Here is a 21611-nt window from a genome sequence, read left to right on the forward strand (position 1 = left end):
AGTTTCCATCTAAAATGCTCATTTGACCCATAAGCAGAACATGATCCAGACAGCCTCCACAGACAAACTTTGAAATGCTTTGTTTTGTAGTCATGGGGGAGCAGTACAAAATTAATTGTCAGCTTCTTAACAGCTAAGCCTCTAAAATTAAACACTGGGTAGATTTCGTTATTAAAATCGTATCAGTAAGCTGTAGTGTATTACTCATATAATTATGAGTTTCAGAAGAACTCCTACACTGGGAAGTCAGTTACAGACAATCAACAATCTTTTCACATGAAATGAAAAGAAAGACTTTGCTTCACAAAAGCTGGGAGTTTTTACCATCAGCTTTAATACTGCACCAGCTAATTCAGCTGGCAGTTGGAGCAGTGGCACCAAGACACACAGGACAAATCACAGTCCACTGGGGACACTTCCTTTTGATCCTCTGTAAATAGGGAACAGAGTTAGGGAAGCCAGATTCTGAGTGCTGGCATCTTGTTGCAAGTTATTTTTCATGACTGAATCTGAGAGGTTGTATCCCTCCCTCCTTCAGGCACCTGCCCATGATCCCAGTCACTCCACAGCCTGATCCCTGCAGTCAGTGACAGCAGTGACATCCCAGGGCAGCTTCCCCTTCCCTTCCACCTTTCTGAACAGGGGACACCCCTGCCACTGCAACAGGGGGAATGCACAGCTCTGACAGCAAGGATCTGAACAGCACCACACTGAGTGCTGCTTCACCAAGCAAAGGAAAAAGGAAGGAGAAAACCATAAGGGAGGTTTCAGTGAGGAGGAAAAACCCACCCTCTCCAAGAAATGAATATACAGGTAATATACAATTTCCCCTCATCTTTAAGATATAACTGAAAATATTGGAGAGAAAATTACATCTCTCTCTAAATTTGACAGCTAGTTAAAAACTGGAAGGGTGTAGTACTTTGTGAAATATTCATCAGAAGAGGAAGGTTATGCCAAAACACATCTTCTAATTATTGTTTTCACTCCAATGATTAGGCAACCTATACCAAAGTAACTGAAAATAATAGCAACTAGAGTTCTGTATTTTTCCCCTCCTCATGTATTAGAGATTTTTGAATACTTAGCTAATAAACCAGTACATGATGTTTACACAATTAAATGATGGTGAGATTTCACTCTACCCCAAATCCACGTCTAGTGAGAGGTGCTGCTGAGAGTGGCAGTGCTGTGCCTCCACTCCACACAGTTGTTCTGCCTCCCCATTTTGCACTGGGGTGAATGATTTTGCAGTCAGTGAGCAGAACAGTTCACCCTTTCACAGAAAACTAATCCCTGCATTTCCCACTCCAGAAGCCCAGTCTGCTCTAAATTTTTAAACAGGAAAGTCAAAATAGTCTACACTAACCTGTGTGCCATTCATACAGACTCAACTTACCGGAACAACTAATAATGTGGAAAAGAAATTACACAGGAATTCCAGGAGGAAGGCATCAGAAGGTCGCATCTTTCCATCTACACTGATCGTTTTTGGCACTTCAGGAACAAGGCTCACTGCAGCTTTGAAAAAAGCATCAGCTACAAAATAAAAACAGAGTTGCTGTTATATCACTCCAGCTGTGATGGCAGCCATGCCTGTAACCCAATGGTTGCTTTGAATTTGTTTCAAAATTCAAAGAAATTACAGAAAATGAATGTGCTGAACTGCAAAGAAACCCAAGATTCAGCAGTGGTCTGATTCTTGAGAAATCTGTTAATTTGAATGATGCTGTTTCTCCAAAGGAAGTTCCCACATCACTCAAAACTTCTGAAAGTATAACTTTTCTCCTTTGCATAAGATGGAGACACCATCATTTCATATGTATTGCATATATAATAAGAAATTAGCACAGGACTCAAAACTGATTTAGCAAAGCAATGCTTATGCCAGGAGAATGGGGAGAAAGTGGGGAGAAAAGGTTCATGCTGTCTTGTTCAACAATTCATTCACAAAAGGCTGTTAAGGTCCAAGGAAATACCAACAACTTCATATTTGTAATTATTCATAAACCCTAAAAGTAAAACATTAATATAGTACCAGAACCTGGGGTAATGCTGGTTACCTAGATAAAAGAATATTTTCCAAGAATCACAATACAGGAATTAGAGAAACCATCCACCATTACAGCCTTGGCAAAATAGCTATTAAGAGGTTTTTCATAACTCTTTATTATGTCTCTAATCTTACAAAAACATAAATTCCAAACACTAGAACATCTCTTCTTCAGTTTATTAATATTCACAAATTAAAAGCAACAATATTTTCCCTCTTACACTAGAAGCCCTCCTATATATGCTGAGTTCACAAAAAAATTTCTGACAGCAACGTTGTTTTGCACTATCTTGGCAACATTTCAGAATATCCAAGTATCCACATCCCACTCAAGCTGTGGAGCCATATACTTCAAAGCATCCTTCAGAATTAATATTGTATCTTTATTCTGCAGGAACAGAGACCCAGGCCATGTAATCAGCTTTTATCAAAAGCAAAAGGAGAATTCTTGGTGAAAGCCAAGAGGTGTTATGTGGCTGGGATGGAGATACCACTGACAGGCAGGCATGGGCATTTCCAGGAGCACAGCTTGCTCTGGAAAAATTCATTTGAGACTCCAAGCAAATTTGCTAAATATAGTACCAACTGATATCTAATTTAAGCTTATGAGGAATACCAGAGAAACATGTGCTTTGGAAAAACTGTAGTTCTTCTCACTCTTTTTTTTTCAGCACACAAGTGCTCAAGGACTTTTTAGTGCTCAGAACACAGACCCCTTCCACCAAACATTGTCCTTCCTTTTACTCTGCACATTTGTTTTGAGGTGAAAGAAGGTTTATTTCAAACAACTTATAAGTTTAGACAGCCAACCCAAAGGAAGGTAAGTAATCTTTCTCTGCTTTATTTGAGGAAGGAAGGCAGCAGCAGATGTTCATTCTAGCACAAGTAAATGAATCGCTGTCACTTCCACAGTTGTCTCCGAAAAAAAATAAAAGTGCACATCCCACATCACCATACAATAAAAACATGTGACCAGACAAATGAAAAAATGTGCCCTAGAGAATAGTCTGCATACCAAAGTACCCATGTGTGTGCAGGGAATGCTCCTGCCTTCTGTAGTTATTTCATAACAGGATGAGAATGACCTGTGCAGCAATCAGCATCCACAGTGAAAGAGAGCTGCAAAGTACCTCACCCTAATTTACTGCCTGCTCTCCCAGCAATCACAATCCTTCACATTCTCCTCTAAACCGCTGCCATAGTGCAAACCCAAAACCTCTTATGATCAATTTGAAAACGTGAAATTGATTCAATTTAATGAGAGCTGCCTCCTCATGTGGCTGAGCAGCTCCAGAGCCAGGAGCTGCCTGGTTCCTCGGGCAGCTGAGAGCAGTGCCCAGCTCCCCACAGGTGCTGCCACACCAGGGACCTGCCCGAGCTGCCACCACCTCCCTGGGCTTCCATCTGTGCCCTCGCTGTCCCTGGCAGGCACAGCTGCTGCCCCACGGCCACAGGGTCACCCAGCAAACCCCCCTGTCCCTGCCCCAGCACAATGGGGACACTGTGGCTCCTGCCCCACACTTCTGATCCCTGTTCCTCTTCCCCCTGCTTCCCCCACTCAGTGCAGCCAGGCAAGCCAAAAAAGCAACACAGCACAAAGCAGTTGTATTTCACTTTGGTACATCCAGAACTGGCAAAGGAGAGAGAATGTGTTCATTCTGCAGTAAGCCCTGCCAATCTGTGCTAACCATTTTATGCTGGAACACTAAAAGCACATTTATCCAAGATATATATGCTTCATAAGGAGCAAAAATAAATGCATATCAATGCAAAGGTTTTTGTTACAGACTGCAGAAAATGACCTGTCCTCTAAACGTTACCATCCTGGCAGAGAGGTGTCAGAGTATGCATTACATACTCTGAGTTTGGAGAAAAGGCTCACTGAAAAGGTTGTCACAGACATGCTGTTTTTTTCAAGTATGAAATGAGCATCAGTGTTTAATTCTGAGTTACATTAATTATGGGGTTATGCAATGATGGTTTCTCTGTATCTTTAAAAGTAAATTTTTAAAACTGTTACTGCAGAGATGTTTTAAAACAAAACCATACATCACTTTTCCTGGCTTCCAAAGATATAAGGAACCACTTAAAAAGCACTGAAAACCACGACAATCTTACGTTCTTGACTGAACAACCAAAAAGAAGATTAAAAAGGCTTCTTCTGATGAAGGATGCTGTTTTCTTATCTGCTTAAAGTACAATACTCTGCTTAAGTGAACCACTGCTCAAGTGGATAAGGGGAGAGCAGCCTGTGCATTACAACAAATCACCACGATGGAGCCTTCCCTGACTGCTGTTAATATCTTGTGCAGTGCTCCCAGTGTAACATACTTCATGCTTCACTACATTCATCCTTTCACAGCAGCTCCTTCATTTTGGTTGACCACAATCCTATAAATCTTTCCCCCAAGCACACATGTTGACCTTCAGGCTACAAAAACTAACAGTCTCGGATATCCAAGTCAGCACTTCCAGAATTAGCCTCCTACAGAAGAAAAAACAAGTGAAATTGGTGTTGAATGTTCTGCTCTTGACAATATTCACTATGACACATGTACATGTTTAATTACACCTACACACAACTATATGTACCTCCATATATTTCTATATATCAATCTCTATATATAAAAATTCAGCTTGTATTTTCTGTATCTCTGATAGCCTATTAAACTGTACAGATTCAAGATTTCAGGCAGGCAAAAATAAGGAGGACCAAAGTCAGATGGGAAAACAATTAAGCTCCTTAAGTCTACCTTCAAAGAGCAAAAGGGAGCGAGTTGAACATACCTACCCAAAGTATTTTTAGTCACAGCTATAATTACACCAGGCTAAGTCCACCCAAAGGACAAAACCAGGGACCATGCACATCTTCTGCATTCCACACCACTTCCCTGTCTTACAACACTGTCAAACCTAATTTAATACTCTGAAGATTTTGCTTCCACATCCAACAGATGTTGGAAATTTAATGAAGCTTGTACTCCAGTGCAAAATATTATTGAGAAACAAGTGTGGGGGTTTTGTTACTCTATTTTTTCTGTTAAATAAATTAATCCATTACTGTTTTGACAACCAAGCATTGAAAACATTTTAATCTCCTTCTTCTCACATTGGTGGGGTCATTGTGAGAGTTTTGCCACATTGTTGAAATGTGGTTTTCCCTTGAACTACTGCAAAATGTTCTCCATCTTAAAGATCTCTACACATTGCTTCCAATCCAGAAACAACCAAGAATTGTTTGAAGGAAAAAACTTGAAATTAGAAAATGAATGCACTGCTGCTTGGTGAGCTGGAATGTACTATGTTAATTCACACTACGAATTAGCTGCAGATAAAAAGGTAATTATGTGGATGAAGCTTGGCAGAGCCAGTTTCAGGCACAGCTTGGTTAAAGATTGTTACAAGGCATTAGTACTTGGAGACAAAGGCATGCAGAGGCAGAAGTGGAAGATTTGTACAGGGCCATCAGACAGTATCAGCAAGGACACTGGACACAAGAAATTTTATTCTTAAGGTGTAATCAGTAATTGCAACAAACACCCCACCCCACTGCCTCCCCTCCCACCCAGAAAAAAACCAACCACAATTTACAGCCTGCCTCTCTAAATTACACATAATCCCTAAAGACTATGAGGTACCACATCAGCAGCAGTCGCTAAAGAAAGCTCCACCAGTAATACTAAAAATTTTGAAACAACAAATGCTGCAGTTAAATACTATCTTTTCTACTGTTATTATGAGGCAAAAAAAAAAAAAAAAGAGCAGACATACAAAAAGTATGATGCAAGGCTGGAAAGTCTGTATGTTTTTTGCAGAGAGACATCATTCCTCAGAAGTCTTCCAAATCATTCCTCTCTCAAGTCTTCCAAAGAATCAGCAAGACTATGTTTAAAAGTAATTCCATTTCTAAATACTTAGCATTTAAAAAAAACTTTTAATATTTATCCTTATAGAAATGGCTCTTCAAACAACAAAGCTGAAAGGAGATAAGGAAAAAGGTCCTCATGAGGGTACATAACTTAATAAAGGAAGGGGTGGATGGGGGAAGGAGAAGGAAGAAAAAGTTTTCACAGTGGAGCAAAACAACTACTGCATTCTGTCAGGTTTTGCAGAGACATGTCCTGAGGATGAGCCGGGAGGTGACAGTGTCTGCAGACTGGTCTGGAACGTGACTGCAAAGCACCACAGATGGATCTCAGGATTCTGAGCAATAAAGCAGCAGATGAACTCTAATATTAGTATGGCATGTGGGGAAAGAGACAGCCCTTGCTAAAACTATAGAAAGAGAAGATCTAAATAGACTATTTACACTCATGAAGGATTTTGGAGTCATTATAGATGGATTCCTAAAAACTACATCCTAAACAGCTGTTAAAAAGGCAAGGCAATTATAAGAATCCCTAGGAGAGTAATGGAAAACTGAGGTGTCATTGTATCATTTAGATTGCTGTTGGGCATTTATACCTGGAATAATCTAATCTAGTCCCAGTCTTCCCATTTCCAAAAGCACAGAAAGATAAAAACGGTGCTAGGACCTGTTTACTTATTAGAAAAAGCAATACTGACAACAACTTCAGGAATTTACAGACTATGTTATCTCACAGACAGCAAGAAGAAAATTAATCAGGAGTGGCTGAATTCTGCTCCAGCAGATCAGCTGCATGCTCTGAGCCACTCACCTAACATTTAAGATAAATGAATCCCTAGACATTAGACTTCCAAGTAGCAGATCACTGTGGAACTCATCATCCCATGAAGTTACAAAGGCCAAAAAGTAAAAATTGATTAAAAATATTAAATTCCCAAGAACTCATCCATCTATTTTATTAAATACCACGGTCTGGTCCATACACAAGCTTTGTTGAAGGATATATTAAATCACCTGCACCTGAAAGCCAAGAAGCATCATTCTACATTATTGTTTCCCTAGGAGATGCTACAAGACACTTTCAAAAACAGGTCATGGGCTAGACAGACTCGAAGAACTGACAAACTGATATAAAGTGCTAGTCTGAAAAGCTTACAGAGACAGAGATGTCACCTCTCTCACATCATACAGAAAAATGATTGGCTGGGATAAAGAGAGGAACAAGAAAAAGCTCAGGGAATGGGAGAAGTCTCCAGCTGTGGAAGTCCCAGGTAACACAAGAGGTCACAGCTGTGTCCAAAGGAAGCAACACTTAGCATTGCTAGTAAGGAAAACAGTATCACATCATGCTTTTCCCAAAGCTCTTTTACTGCCTTCAAGGAAAGCAGTATTTAAAAAGATAACAGAGTCACCATATACCATTCTCACCAGAGAAACATGAGCCAAGAAGTCCTAGTATCTGTAATTATGAAAATCCCTTCATGTTCCTATTTTTCTAAATTCATAATCTCAAATTCTCTCCATTTATATTCTTCAGATCTATAAAGATTTCAGGAGATTAAGAAGAAATATTAGAAATTGTTATGTAATGGTACTTCAAAAATACTCTAAACCATTATTAGACTATGATTTAAAATTACTTATTAGATATTCCACACCATACTTTCTCCAGAGCGGAAAAGTAACATTTTCTGCAGTAGAAATGAAATTATTTTCCAATCCACTAGGTGTAACTGTGTTTTAGCCACAACTGGAAAACAAAACAAATACCTAGAAGTGCATTAAGCACTCTATGCTTCAGAATTAAAATCTGCATTTGCTAAGCAAAAAGGTCTGCAGCAGCTGATCTGAGGGAGAGGCTCTCCATTTTTATAAAGTCTAATGTTTGACAATATCCCAGTGAAATCAGTCAGACAGAATAAGCTCAATTACCTTATTCACTCAGCACGTTATTTCTCAAGTGAGGCAAAGATTTCACAGCCTTTAAAACAAAAATGCTGCTTAACACATTACAAGTTATGTCATCTCTAGCACCTGCTGAATGCTGTGACCAAACTTTAAAAACTCATGCTGTCTCTTTTTTTCACAGACAAAAAGTAGCATTTCCACAGGGAGGAAATGTGTGCAATGAAAATCATACCTATATCTCAGAAGTCCAGAAGAGTGACACAATGGAGCATGCATTTAATCTCAATTTAGTCCAAGCACCCCCATGACAGGAAGCATGACCAATGAGAATTCATTATTCTCTGTTGGCAGCATGCAGGGCTCAGTGGCTCAGTTAAGAGAAATGAAAAGCTCATCTCTGTAAAATCTAGCATCTTCCTTTCAAAGGTGGGCTCTTAATGGGCTCTCCAGAGGTATAAACTATGCATCCAGGGCAAATTCACCTACAGCATTTTAAACATAATTACAGATTCATTTCATTTAAAGCAGGTCTTGGGATCTGGAGATGAAAGAGACAACAGTCATTTTTGATACATTCTGAACATTCCCAGACAGACATCCATCAGTGTATTACTGCTGGAGTTTCAGGAGCCTATAAATTCACATTTCTGACCCAATTCATTGTCTTAAAGAAAATCTATTCCACAAAATATTAAAATTTTCTAATACTGAAGTATTTGGATGAGTCCAAACACTTGATCTGATTTAACAGTGTGGGAAATCCAAGCAAGCAAGGCTGGGACAGAGGAAATGTGAGCAGTGAGACTCAAGGACTGATGGTTACTACTGCTGCTCCTTGAAACTGGGAATGATCAAAACCCAAACTTTTCCAGCTATAAGCAGATTAGCTGTGGCTCTCCAACTGCTGATAGTTTATCAAAGCAATCTTCAGGCTCATAAATCCATTTATTGTTATGACCTGCACGTCCTTCTTTTTCAAGATAGATACACTGGCAATTCACAGAAATCTTCCTATTGCCAACAGAAGTTGTGAAACTCAATTTGTTATGTGCTTAAGTGAAAAGTCAACTCACAAACAGCTGGACTCCCCACAGAAACTTAATACTGAGAAAAATCCAAGACTTCACCTTGCTACAAACAGCGGCTGGAATCTTCAAGGAGGAAATGCATGCACAAAACTCATGTATGCACCACTGCTGACTGAGCTGTCAAATCAGGTACATTACCTTTCAGCTTTATTTCTCTTCACAATTTTAAACCAATTAAGCTAACTCAAATCAGCATGAAATAAAGGTCACAGACAAGGCACAGTTTCTCTTCCTGGCCTAATGCTATCATTAATGGCACACTCTTAAATCTTGACTTCATGCTGCATTGGTTTTAGTAGATCAGTGTCTAATTGGCACCAGTTAACTGACTGGAGTGAAATCTGCTGTTATGAATTCATCAGTACTTCTTCTTACTCATTCAGTTGAGATACAGATTAAACTGAGTGAAAAGCAACTTTCAAGGACACATTATGTGACTTCAGTGCATCAACATATGGAAAGACAGTTCACAAAAAATGTCCCAAGACAGTGTCTGTTTAACACATGCTAAATTACTCATGCAAGTGACATGTCTCTGAGTACAAATGATACCCAAAATAGCTTTGCTAGGGGAGCAAAAAAGTGATTAACTATATAACCTTGGTACATGAAGTGAGTTACTGAACATCAGTTTTGCTCTTGCTTCATTTTAACAAAAGCAGAGCTGGACCAAATGCTCCTCTCTCTAGCTTGTGGGTCCAAAATTCAGGAGAGTGTGGTTAATGAACATGCATTTTAGAGACTGAGATCATAATACTTTGCATTTATCTGCTACCTTAAAAGATTTCAGGATGGGGATCCTGTAAATTGTTTAGTGAGTGCACTGTATTCATGTGCCAAACAACAGCTGTGCACACTCGTAAACCCTCACACTGAAAAATCTGGACAGTTGTTGGGGCCCAGGAGTCTCACTCAGAGAAGAACTGGATCACAAAAACAGCTGAAAAGCAGTTTATAAGTTGAAAGATATTAAATCACAGAGTGGGTCCCAGCATGGTCAGGGAATAATTCTCAAAGACCAAATATTACAAAAAAACTGCTTTGGATTTGCTTCCAATAAGAGAAGCTCTGCAACACAGCAACAATAATGAAAATTGACATACAGGATAAGGTAAGCTGGTCAATTAAATAAAACCCCATAGAGAGAAAAGGTGAGCCCATTTTATGTAAACTCTGAAAGCACAATGCTAATGGCACAACAGACTTTGCAGATCTTTTATTTGCACAACAAACTTGGACACAACAGTCAGCTTTACTCTAAATCCCTCTGCTTTGCTGTATGGGCAACATCAGATTCAAAACAAAGAAATGCAACAGTCACCATGCACTAAAAAGTCTTAATCAGCATCCTAAGTCAGCTTGTTTGTGCAGCTGGAACTTGCTGGTAAATGCAGAGCTTGGAAAACAAGCTCTCGTGAAGAAGCACAGAGCTACCACAAAGAATTAATAGCACAACAAAAGATGTTGCAAAGTAATCCAATTTATTACTCTCACAGGTCCACTGGAAACATGTAAAGGAAAAGCATTTACTATTGGAGAGCAGACATTTAATGTCAGGATTAAAATTGCAAAACAAAGTAGAATGACATCACTTCAAAAAGGAAAAGAAAAATACTGCAAGCAGCTAAAAATATATGAAGACTCGTGGAAGAGATAACTGACCTCCATTTGTAACATGAACGAGTTCATATTAAATGGTGATACAGATTTCATGTTCATTCTGATGCCAGAATAGCTCCCGGTTTTTTCCCCAAATCACTTTTTGTCAGAATCTACTATTACTTAACACTGAACTAACAGGATGGCTGAAAATGTGCTCAGGCACATTTCAATCAATAATTCAGATCCCAAAAAAGAAAATATATTTTTCAGTCTTCATGTGATCTGATATTACACCATTGTTTCACTCTGATATAGTGGCACATTTTCCTGGCTCAGCATTTGTCAAGCAGGTGCTTTGAGAGCAAGTTTCTGCTGTCACTGACCTAACCTGGAATTCTTTTCCAGCTCATTTGTGAATTTTGTCAGTCTATGAACTACTACACAGATGTTTTTATTTCTTTTTTCAGTTATAATAAAGCACATTATTTCTGATTAGAGTGCTTGCATAATTATGCAGGAGAAAAGCTTTCCATAATTCCTAAGTAATTTAGGACAATCTACCTCATGGCCAGGACTATGTCAGCTACAGTCAGCTGTCCTGGCCGTTGAGCTCACATTGAAGAGCTGCTTTAATGTGACAAGGTTTGGCTTTAACAGTGTTTGAAACAGAGCTGTATTTTAATTGCATCATAAATATACATATGACTTAGGATAGCAACCAAGTTATTACTCAGTTAGAAATGTTTCTAAAATAAGAGAACCTTTAAGGAGCCAAATTCATGCCTTACCTTGTGAAAGGCACTGATTTGCCAGAGCAACCTGTCCAGAGTGTAGATACAGATTGAGACGTGTGAAGATACTGCTCAGAGATGGAATTGTAATGAAGCAGAAGGCCACACAAGCCTAAAGTAAATTTTAAAAAATTGAATAAAATTCCTATCTCAGAGTTATAACAATCTTTACTGATTTAATACACAACTAGGATCAAAACCCATAAATCAGTTTTGGAAAACATTTTCAACACAAAGCAAATATGTGAAGCCCAAAATCAGCAACTTAAAATTTCTAATGAGTATTTCAATAATTATATATCTTTTTTAATTGTTGCTCTTACTAGATAAGCTCAAAACTGACTCTCTGTGACTGTAGCTCAAGGAGTTCCTCTCTCCTCAGGTAACCACCTTGCAGCTCAAGACCAAAAGCCAACTAGAAAAGGAGAACAGTGTCCCCTGAGTGCACAGGGAGGAAGCAGATGTAGCCCAGGTGCTGCAGCCCAAAGCCCGGGACAGGGCAAGGAGCCCCCAGGCAGAGAGAAGCCCCCAGGGGCAGCCCAGGACAGCACACAGCTGCCAGGAACTGGAGCACACACAAACAGCTTCCCATGTGCAGATGGACACACCTTGGTTGCCACATTGCAGGTTAGAAGAAGGGGACACAAGCAGCCTGGATATCCTGTGATGGCCTGTGCACAGTTCAAGGCACATTTGACCATCTCTATATACACTCAGAGGAGATAAAGCTGAAAGGAGGACCTTATTTGAAATTCAAATCCTGATTTCAGCATATCAGCACTGATATTATGAGACAGAAGTTTGAATATATTTTATACCCCATCTCCCATTCTCTCTATAACTGTGAGTTACACAGAAATTTAGTATTTTATTTCAAATATACTGAAAAGTATATTTGAAAAGCTGAGCTTTCCAGAATTCACACAAACACCTCTCTGGTGAACCTTCCTTTAGAGAGGGAGTCAGTCTTGCTGCTCTTTTTCAACGCAAAGCTGCTATTAGATGGTTTGGGTCTTTTTTTCCTTAAACAGCAACATTTGGCTTTAGAGAGGAAAGACTGCTCTTAACAAGAGAAAATGGGACTACAAAGAGTGTCAAAAAATACAAACATACTGGTTTTGCAAAAATGATAAACTTAGGTGGCAGCAGACAGCATTATCTGCAAAGAAAGCAGGCTCAGAGTTTATTAGTCAGACCTACCCTGACAAATGCAGCAGTCTTTCTGGAATGATTTCCTTTCATCACCCTTCTGGTTTCCATTGCTAGCTGATTCACAGACTACACACACAAAACAAAAGCAAACCATTAAGAAAAATGCACAGCCTCAGTGGCAAATGACAACCTGCATGTTCTACTGCATGCATTTAGAGAACAGCCAGTGTCCAAAGGAACCCTGACACAGTGTGTCCCTACTGTACTATTTACTTTTTATTGGGAGAATGTTGGTGACTTCCTTAAAGCAAATATAACTAAATTTGTGAAAGTAGACTTGTTCTATTCAAGCCTTTAGCTTATCATTTCCTTCCCAGCTATAGTGCTATCACCTCCTTGCTAGCATAACAATCATGATTTCTAGCTAACACAGATTAAAAAACCATAAACCAAAATAACAAATGGATTTAAGGGAAGATACAATGCTGCAAAGGAATCAGATGCAGCTAATGCACACCTGTGACTCAATACAGAGAAGGGATTAACCTTCCCAAGCACAGCAGGACTCTGCCTGGATCTGCAGCCAGACACAGTCTAATCTTTCCTAGATGGAGGATTACAGAAGAGGCAACCCAAATTCTGAATGCACAGAAGTACCATTTGTTTTATTATACATGAAATCTCTGCAAGGTAGCCCATTTTCTTTGTTGCAATGGTACCATGCATGACTGTCAAGCAAGAACTTCAGAGTGTTTAGGGGGATAGAACCAGAGATGAGATCAAAGCTCACTTTATAAACACCTGATTAAAATACTTCAGACTTATTTTGCAATACACCAATAACCTGAGCAGGGAATGGGAGAAATGCAAATATATTCCCCATTTATTAAGGAAAGGCAGATAAACTGTGGCTTACATGAATCAGCTGGACTAGAACAGGCTCCAGATTGCAAAACATTGATCTGGCTTCAACATAGAAACTCAGCTGTTGCTCAAAGTCACGGCCAAATGAAACCTGTAAGAGAAAAAAGGCCCCAGACTTTACCACTGTAGGCCTTAAATATATGTAAAACTGCATGCAGATAAATCACAGATATTCAAAAGTCAAAATCCCCATATACTGCTAAGGAGAAAACCCAGCAGTAACAACAAATAGCAGTCAGAGAAACTCTGTTCTTTTAACTGTCTGCAATATTTGAGCTTCAGGTTTGTTTCATGAAAGTTTTACTTTTTTTGGTTTACTGTTTTGGTTTTTTGGGTTTTTTATCTATACTCCACATGAGGGTCTATCTACTTTACAGATCAATGATTTTTCAAGAAAACAAAATTTAAATCCTGTTTGTGAAGTGTTTTCAAACCTAGCAGAATTCTTGATTTTTTATGGGAGAGAAGAAGGCTTGGTTTTGATCATACTTAGAAAGCAACACAAAAAACCCCAGAATAATAGAAATAGATCTGTGAATCTATATTCAGATTCCTCTAATTTCTAGTTGATAAAGGGCCTTCAACAGAAAATAGCATTTTTCCTAATTAGATAAACCAGTATGAAGAGCAGGTTTTCCTCAAGTTTGGTTAATTAATACATGCTTATATAGTATGGCAAAAGCCTGTAACCTTGCATTGTGGCAGGAAAGAAGTCGAAAAACAACCTTTGTGTGAGAACAACCCTCTTCCAACCCTACAGATTTAAAAAAACCCAAGTGCTGTCAGCTGGAGTGTCTCAGCTGTCAATTAAAAGCAGAGCATGAGGAACATTCTCCAGGCAGTCTGTATTTATGTATTCTATTGCAATTTTTTTTCCTAATAGAAGTCAAGGTTGCATTATTTATTATTTCTCAAGTCACATGCAAAAGAATTTTTTACAAAATTAGAATAAAATTTACATTTAACCCATATAGTGAAAGATCAAAGCAACTGCACCAGAAAACAAAGGATTGCTTTTCACATTACAGCCGTCTTTGCTTTTCCTCTATTTGTACAACTGCTGATTCTTGAGTCCTAGTCTCAAGAAAATGTATCCAAAAATATAAATTTTTCCACCAAAAAGTCTGTAAGGATGACTGTAACAATTTCTTTTCCCTCCACATTTTAATGTGTGCTGGTTTCAATTCATAAATAGTCATTTTGCTGCTTTGGGATTTTTTCCCCCCAAACCAGGACTATCAAGACATCAAATTTTGTTCAGTGCAAGAAATCCTCCTTTAGGAGGAAATTATACTGCATGTAAAGCTTAATAAAGCAAGGCTATATTAGAACATTCAGTAGCAAATTATTATAGTTGAAGAAAAAGCAACCATCTAGAGTAAACCCATAGAACTGCAACAAAGAACAAAGAGGACAAGTAGGCACAGAGCCTGACAGCTCTGTGTGAGAGGAAAACCAGGCATTGGGAGTATATTGGGAGTATATGGTTATGAGCTCAGAAAAGCTTGAGAAAGTCTCCCTATAACAGCCTAACATCTCAAAACCAACAGAGACCAACAAAAGATTTATTGGAATAAGAGTGAGGGATGGGCTTAAAGACTAATTTCAAGACAGAACACCTGGGGTTCTCCTGGGACTACTAATTTAATTATACGAATTATTTTATTTATAAATTAAGATAAACAGAGACAGAATAACAAAAAGTTACACTTATTTTGTATTTTTGAAAGCTGGTATTGGTTCCATTTAGAGCCAAGTAGTGGAACTTCCTTCACATAAACCAGTGACCTCTCTGATGCTTCAGTTGCTGTTTAACTTTTAAATATGTGCTCTGTTTTACAGATTTACAAAACTAGCAGAAAGTACGATTAAATAAACAACATGTGTACTTTAAACTTTCATCTTGCACCAATCAGCTTCAGCACTGTGTGACATTTCTTTGAACACAGACATTATCTCACTGAAATGCACTGCCTGTGCTTCCTGAAGCAAGTCAGAGACTGGGCTCTGACCCAGCCACACAGGCACCTGCTCCCCGTGGGCACCTCACAGAAATCCAAGCTCTAGGGTGCACCCAACACTTGCACACAATGGTCACTCACCATTTTTATGAATCCATTTATCAGAGTTGCTAACATTCTTTTCTCATCCTCAAGTGTTAGTGCACTAGAAAAAAAAAATTATTTGGTAAATTTTAGAATATTGTTTATCCTATTTATCTATAAAGGGTCAAATTATACATAATATTTTATAAATTTGTCTGTAGAAAACTAATTTTAATGTGAATATCACAAAGTCAGCCATGAACCAATCCAAATTACAGATTTTTTAAAAAGTAAAAATTGCTGAGTGTCTTTAGACTCTCTAAAAACTCAGACTTTGGCATGAGGAGAAGGAAGCTAATGTTTTTTGTTGTAGCAAACAAACAGCTTCAGTCTTGTGTTGCAATATGAGAACTTGAGAAAGAATTAAGTCTAAAAACCTAAAGAAATTAGTAAGTCTATTCTTAGAAGAAAGTGATCATATTTAAGGAATAAAGCTTTTGAAATACCCTTTAAATGTTATACACTGTAGAATACAATAAACATACTAGTTTATTGTTTCATTTGGGGTTTGTTTTGTTTAAGGTTTTCTGTTTTAACTAACCTTGCCTCAGAATTTAAAAAATAATTAACTTCATCTTGCTACAGTGCTGGTTTTCTTCATGTTTTAATAAGAACTGAACTAAACTGATATGTAAAAAAGGAGTTTCTTTTCAAAACTATCACAGACACCTATTGTACACCAAGAGTCCAAAATCTGATTTGAAACAAATTTACATGACATAAAAATCCAGTCAGTCAAACCTGTTTCACTGAAAATGGATGAACAAAAAGTTAAAATTACAATTAACTAATACAATTTAATCCCTTTACTATTATATGCTTGGCTCCAGCTTTGACCTTTAGTGTATCAGTTACCAATTTCCAACTCAGACACCAGATGGGAAGAGAACAATAGTTTTACTATACAAATTCAGTAAGGGAGGAAAGAAAACCTCAGCATGATGAGCTCATTAGTGCATTGCCAATCAAAAGAGTCAACTGATGGGCTCTGAAAGGCTCAGAAGGCTTGTAATGAGATCTCCAGGTCAGTAATAGGTTTCCAGTTCAATTGTGCATCAGACCCCTAGCAGTGTAAAGGCTGTTACCCTCCAGCAGCTGTTACAGGGGTCAGAGAGCCCACACAATGGGCTGGAGTTTCCTCAACCAGGGTGCAAAAACAGATGCAGGAGTTACTTAAAGATAACTGGAATTTAGGATGATTTACCAAGAGATGTACAACCATCTCAGCTCAAGAACTGCTGGTTTAAGGGATTTCAAATGTCCCAGTAAATGATCAAATTGTTTTGGCAAAGTGTCAGAGGAAGCACCAGCATGGATTGCTATAAGCTGCTTTATTTTTTTTAATAAGCTGGTTTAGGTACAATATATTGCTCTGTTTGAAGGCTGAAGTGGCTTTTAGTGCAACATACAGCCAAGTAAGTTACTCTAACCCAAAATAAAGCACTCTAGCTGGTATAAATTTGAATTACATGCTAAGTCTGACCTCTTTATTGACAATAAATCTTGCATTCATGGCCTATCAAGGATGAGAAAGTTTTAAGTTCCTTTGCAGCATCTGTCATATTAAGAGGCTCTGGGCTCAGAGTGGCAAAAGAGACTGTGCCCTTACAATTCAACCCAAACCAGAAGGAAAAAAAGGGGGGTTTTGTCCTCTTGAGAACTAGAATTTGCAGCACTGTGATGCTCTGTTTTCAATCAGACACAGATTTTGGTGTGATTTTTGCAAATTACCTACAAACCACACTGCTTTCCACACTGCACAACAGTGAGGGTGCAGTAGGGCACAGGGGATCCCAAACAACCTCAGCTCTCAAAGCCAAGGGCAAAATAGAAGAGGAGAAATTAGGGGAAAGATAGAGATGGTGCAACATCTTCTCAGTTCTAGCCTCCCCTATTGAAGCTCCTAGAGATCTTCCAGGTTTCCTTTTAAAGTCTTCACACCCTTTCTAATGCCTGAAAACACTGACCCTTAAAAACGTATAATTGAGTATGGCAATCTGTGCTTTAGTAGCTACACATTCACTTGAAACTCAGAAATAGCTTATTATTCACTATAACTCAAAGATTACATTGGTTTCACCCTCAAAGTGTTTTGAAGATTGGATTGAAAAGTGTCTCTGCTTCACTGCAAAACTACAAAACCACTGCTACTTCCTTTTTAAAATTCTGCTTCAGTATTCAAAATACAGCAGTAATTAAAGAGCAAATGGGACGTGCTGCCACTTCACTGCACAGCTCTTCCCTCAGCACTAATTGGATTCATGTCTTAATCCACCTTGAAACAAACAGCCCCAGAAACACGAAACCACATCAGGCAGCCCCACTCTGCATAAACGAGAGCTCTCAGCAGAGGTTCCTCTTACTTCACAGAATCGTGCATGGTCTTGCAGACGTGCAGGAGAGCGTTGAGTATAACAGGATCCTTCGTTGGCTCCTGCTGATGCCTGCAAAGGGTGTCAGAAAAATGATGAAAAATCCTGCTCTGTCAAAATGGAAAACAATTCATAGAATAACACCCATTTAATGCATCATTTCAATCACCAGCACCGTATGACACTGCACAAATTTTAAATTCACTTGTGAACCAATGAACATCAATGATCACATGGTTAATATGGGTAGAATTCCAGTAAATGCCAGCCAAGAAATATTATCTTAAAATACACAGCTGCATTGCCAAGCCACAGACTCTGATTCCTTAAGGGACACAGTAAGTTGGACATGTGATACACTGAGGCAATCTAAGAACATCAAAATAAAACCATCCTGGATTTACCAAGATATATTCTAATTTCTCATCTACTCAGGGACAGGCAGGAAGGATCAGTGTCAGGTTTAGGTACACAGGCACATGTGCAGTGCAGCTCCACTAAGATGATTAAGGGGCCACAGCATCTCTCATGTCTTGGCAGTAAAGCCAAGAGAGCTGGCCTCGTGTGCCCTAGGGGAGAGAAGGCTTGGGAGGCTCAACAGTGAATATAAATACCTGAAGGGAAGGTGGAAATGAGAAAAATGTTTCAAGAAACTTCTTAATTATTTGAAAAGGACTGCTTAACGTTCAGAACAGTTGAATGTATTTTCATTTTCTAAGTTCATTTTCAACTGTAGCAATACTGTATTCTGTGCTGTCACAGCAACTGGAATGTGAAATTAATTTCATAAACTGACTAAGGCAACACAAAAAAAAAAATGAGCTCAGAGAACAACTATTCTGTTAATCCACAGCAAGTCAGCATTAATATAATTACTTCAACTTTCTTTGTGAACAGTCAAACAGTCCATCAATAAATTAACAAAATTGACACATTTTCTTTTTTCTTTCCCATAGCCTGGAACACCTTCTTAGACTAAATAGCCAATATACTGACTCCTCTTCCCTAGCCATCTTTCAGTAAGTTTCTCAGAGCCTCCAGAGTGCATTTCACTTCAACAGTCTCCACTTACTTAATAAAAGACTCCATAATGCACTTGCAAACCTCCACTCTCACACTTTCCTTCTGGAACATATCCAGAAAAGGCAAGAATTTCTCCTGAAAGTACAAATACATAAACAAGTAAAATTAGGTGTGTTACAAGCAACACACTTATTTTGGATAAGTTTTATAAGCACAGCAATTTAGGTAAAACTATGTTCATCTGTTTTGAAAACAGTAATTCATCTCCAAGGATGAAAAAGTGGAACTAATGGAAAAGGACTGATGGTTGAAAGATGTATCAATTTATTGATCACAGAGAGCCAGAAGGGAACACAAAATACAGAACTGTTTGAATCAAATGTTGCACTTTATTTTTAAAAGCAATCATATGCTTCAAACAGCTTAGGGTCATCACAAATTCAGACATCTATACGAAAAAAAAGGTAAAATATTATATACAATTAAAATAGTCTACACATCATCAACAATTTCACATCTATCCAGAGCAAGTTAAGAAGGTATAAGACATACAATTTCCTTTAAAAAATAAGGGTCTAGGTCGTTTAACATACTAAAATACTTCATGTCTGTATCATCTCAAGAATATAGCGAGGGTAAGTTTTTCAGAATTATCTAACCAATTTGTGAACAAGGCTTGACCCCAAGTCCACAGCATCAGTCTTAAGTTTCACTTTAAATGGTTTCTGTACTGTGACACACACTTGCTGTCTTTGTTTCTATTTTTCTACCTCATACAGAGTCTCTGACCTCCCTGAGTTCCACTTTGCTCCAATGTCAAGTGAAAGTGCAATGAGAGGGTATGGTAAGTATGTATTATCACACAGAAACAGCTACCAGCAATTACATTAACACACACACAAATAAATGGTATTTCATCTTCCATTCACTGTCACTTATGCCACAGTAACAAACAAACTTAGAGCATTTAACAGCCTAATGAAAAAAGTATAGAAAACTGGAAATGGAATAATAAGTACTTAAGTAGTAAGCAACAGAAAGCTCACAAAATATTTCTGCACTTAGCTACATGACAAAAAGTCCTTGCATTCTGTGAACTTGTAAACAATCTAAATATCCCAGACAAGGCAAATTCTCTTGCAGAAAAACTGCCAAACAGTTCTTAAAAATGTATTAAAGAGAATATCACTTACCACTGAAAAAAGCAGAGCAAAGTCATAGATATAGGTAATAACTTTCTGAATAATTGACTGCAGCTAAAGGGGAGAAAAAGGAAAAGTTTAAAAAAGGGGAAAATTATTGTAATATGAATTCAATTAAGACTATCCACACCAGAGATTATTCTTCTTTAGTTATTCATAGAAGACTCTTTTGAAAGATGTTTCAAGCACTCACCAACATAATCTCTTTCCCCAGAGTGGGACAAACTATAGCTATGCTGTTCCTCCACACTTTTCCTACATACCCTTCAGAACCCACATTGAACAGAGACTGGCCAGCCTGCCCAGGCTTTATTTGCTCTTCGCTTCCATAGTTAAACACTTTTTTTTAGAGTCTCCATGTCCTCCAGCTCTCTGCACTAAAAATCTCAGCCAAATAAATAAAGAAAGAAAACTCAAACCAGTTTGTTAAACCTTCTTTTGTAGGCACTTTTTCTACCCTCCAAGTAACCAACTAATCCATATCTCATTTGGCATTCAGTCAAGAACTGGACACAATAATTCACTGAAGCCTTAACAATGCCAAGTAGAGATGGATTATTTTATGGTTTACTTCTGTTTAAACAGCCTATCATGATTGCTAATTTCCTTCAGCAAACACCACTGCTGATGTAGGAGTTAACTCTTGCTACTTCTAAATACATAAATCATTCAAGTTTAGCATTTCTCAGAATTAAAAGACTGATGTGCATGGAAAGAAAGGAGGAATAAATCACAGCATTACAGTGTTCCAAGAGGCTTCCCAATTTGAAACTAGTGTTTAAAAATAATTGTTTTGTTATAAAAGTTATCAGTAATGTTTAAGAATTGATTCCACCTAAGAAAATGCACATGAGATTTTTAGAGATTTGTCAAAATAAACTCTTTACCTGTGGGTAAGCATCTTCAAATGCTCGATCAGGAGTCATGTGTTTGATAACATCAGCCAGAACCGTATTGACCTCTCGCTTCTGTGCACCAAAAAACAAGGTTACAAAATGAAATTGGCACATAAATCAAGTCACTAAACACCAGCTGAGTAACATAATTTATTTCCATTTGCCAAAGCATCAGCTTTTTACAGCGCTCTAATTAAGCCAGGAACTTTAACCATAGCTCCAGTAAATCCTTACTTAAACTGACCCATCTGCCATTAAAACAAAAGGATAAGAAATGCTCAGTGCTGTGGGGTAGGAAAGCTTCAAAGCTGCATCTTTTGTCCCCATTCATCTTCCATGAAAGAAAACACATTTTTTCATTCTTACGCATTTATAGTGAATAGTCAAAGCCTTTTCATCTTTAATACCAGACTGCCAGCACAGCCACGTAGTCTGTATCAGAAAAATTCAAAGGAAACAAAGTAATTTCCACCTACCGTAAAATGTCTGCAGGTATACTCCACCCACACTTCAGCACAGTTGATATAATCCTAGAAATACATGTGTCTCATGACTACCAATATTTGCAGGAGACTGTGAGAAATACACTTGCAAAAATGACACTTGAAAGAATTAACTTCTGAGGTA

The 21611-nt window shown here is 38.2% G+C and overlaps 1 protein-coding gene across 1 annotated transcript in view; it reads right to left on the reverse strand.

Annotated features, from left to right (window-relative positions):
* The window catches only part of VPS35L (VPS35 endosomal protein sorting factor like), a 46296-nt gene that overhangs the window by 5944 nt on the left and 18741 nt on the right, over positions 1–21611 (reverse strand). The window contains exons 18-27 of the mRNA XM_041462494.1: positions 21461–21514; positions 20976–21056; positions 20080–20142; positions 18936–19021; positions 17855–17935; positions 15489–15552; positions 13379–13477; positions 12511–12588; positions 11308–11422; positions 1400–1539 (exon numbers count right to left, since the gene is read on the reverse strand). Coding sequence (XP_041318428.1) covers positions 1400–1539; positions 11308–11422; positions 12511–12588; positions 13379–13477; positions 15489–15552; positions 17855–17935; positions 18936–19021; positions 20080–20142; positions 20976–21056; positions 21461–21514 — 861 coding nt within the window. The remainder of the gene's footprint in view (positions 1–1399; positions 1540–11307; positions 11423–12510; positions 12589–13378; positions 13478–15488; positions 15553–17854; positions 17936–18935; positions 19022–20079; positions 20143–20975; positions 21057–21460; positions 21515–21611) is intronic.

The sequence above is a fragment of the Pyrgilauda ruficollis genome, unplaced genomic scaffold (genome assembly GCF_017590135.1).
Source record: "Pyrgilauda ruficollis isolate IOZ18807 unplaced genomic scaffold, ASM1759013v1 scaffold16, whole genome shotgun sequence".
NCBI lineage: Eukaryota > Metazoa > Chordata > Aves > Passeriformes > Passeridae > Pyrgilauda > Pyrgilauda ruficollis.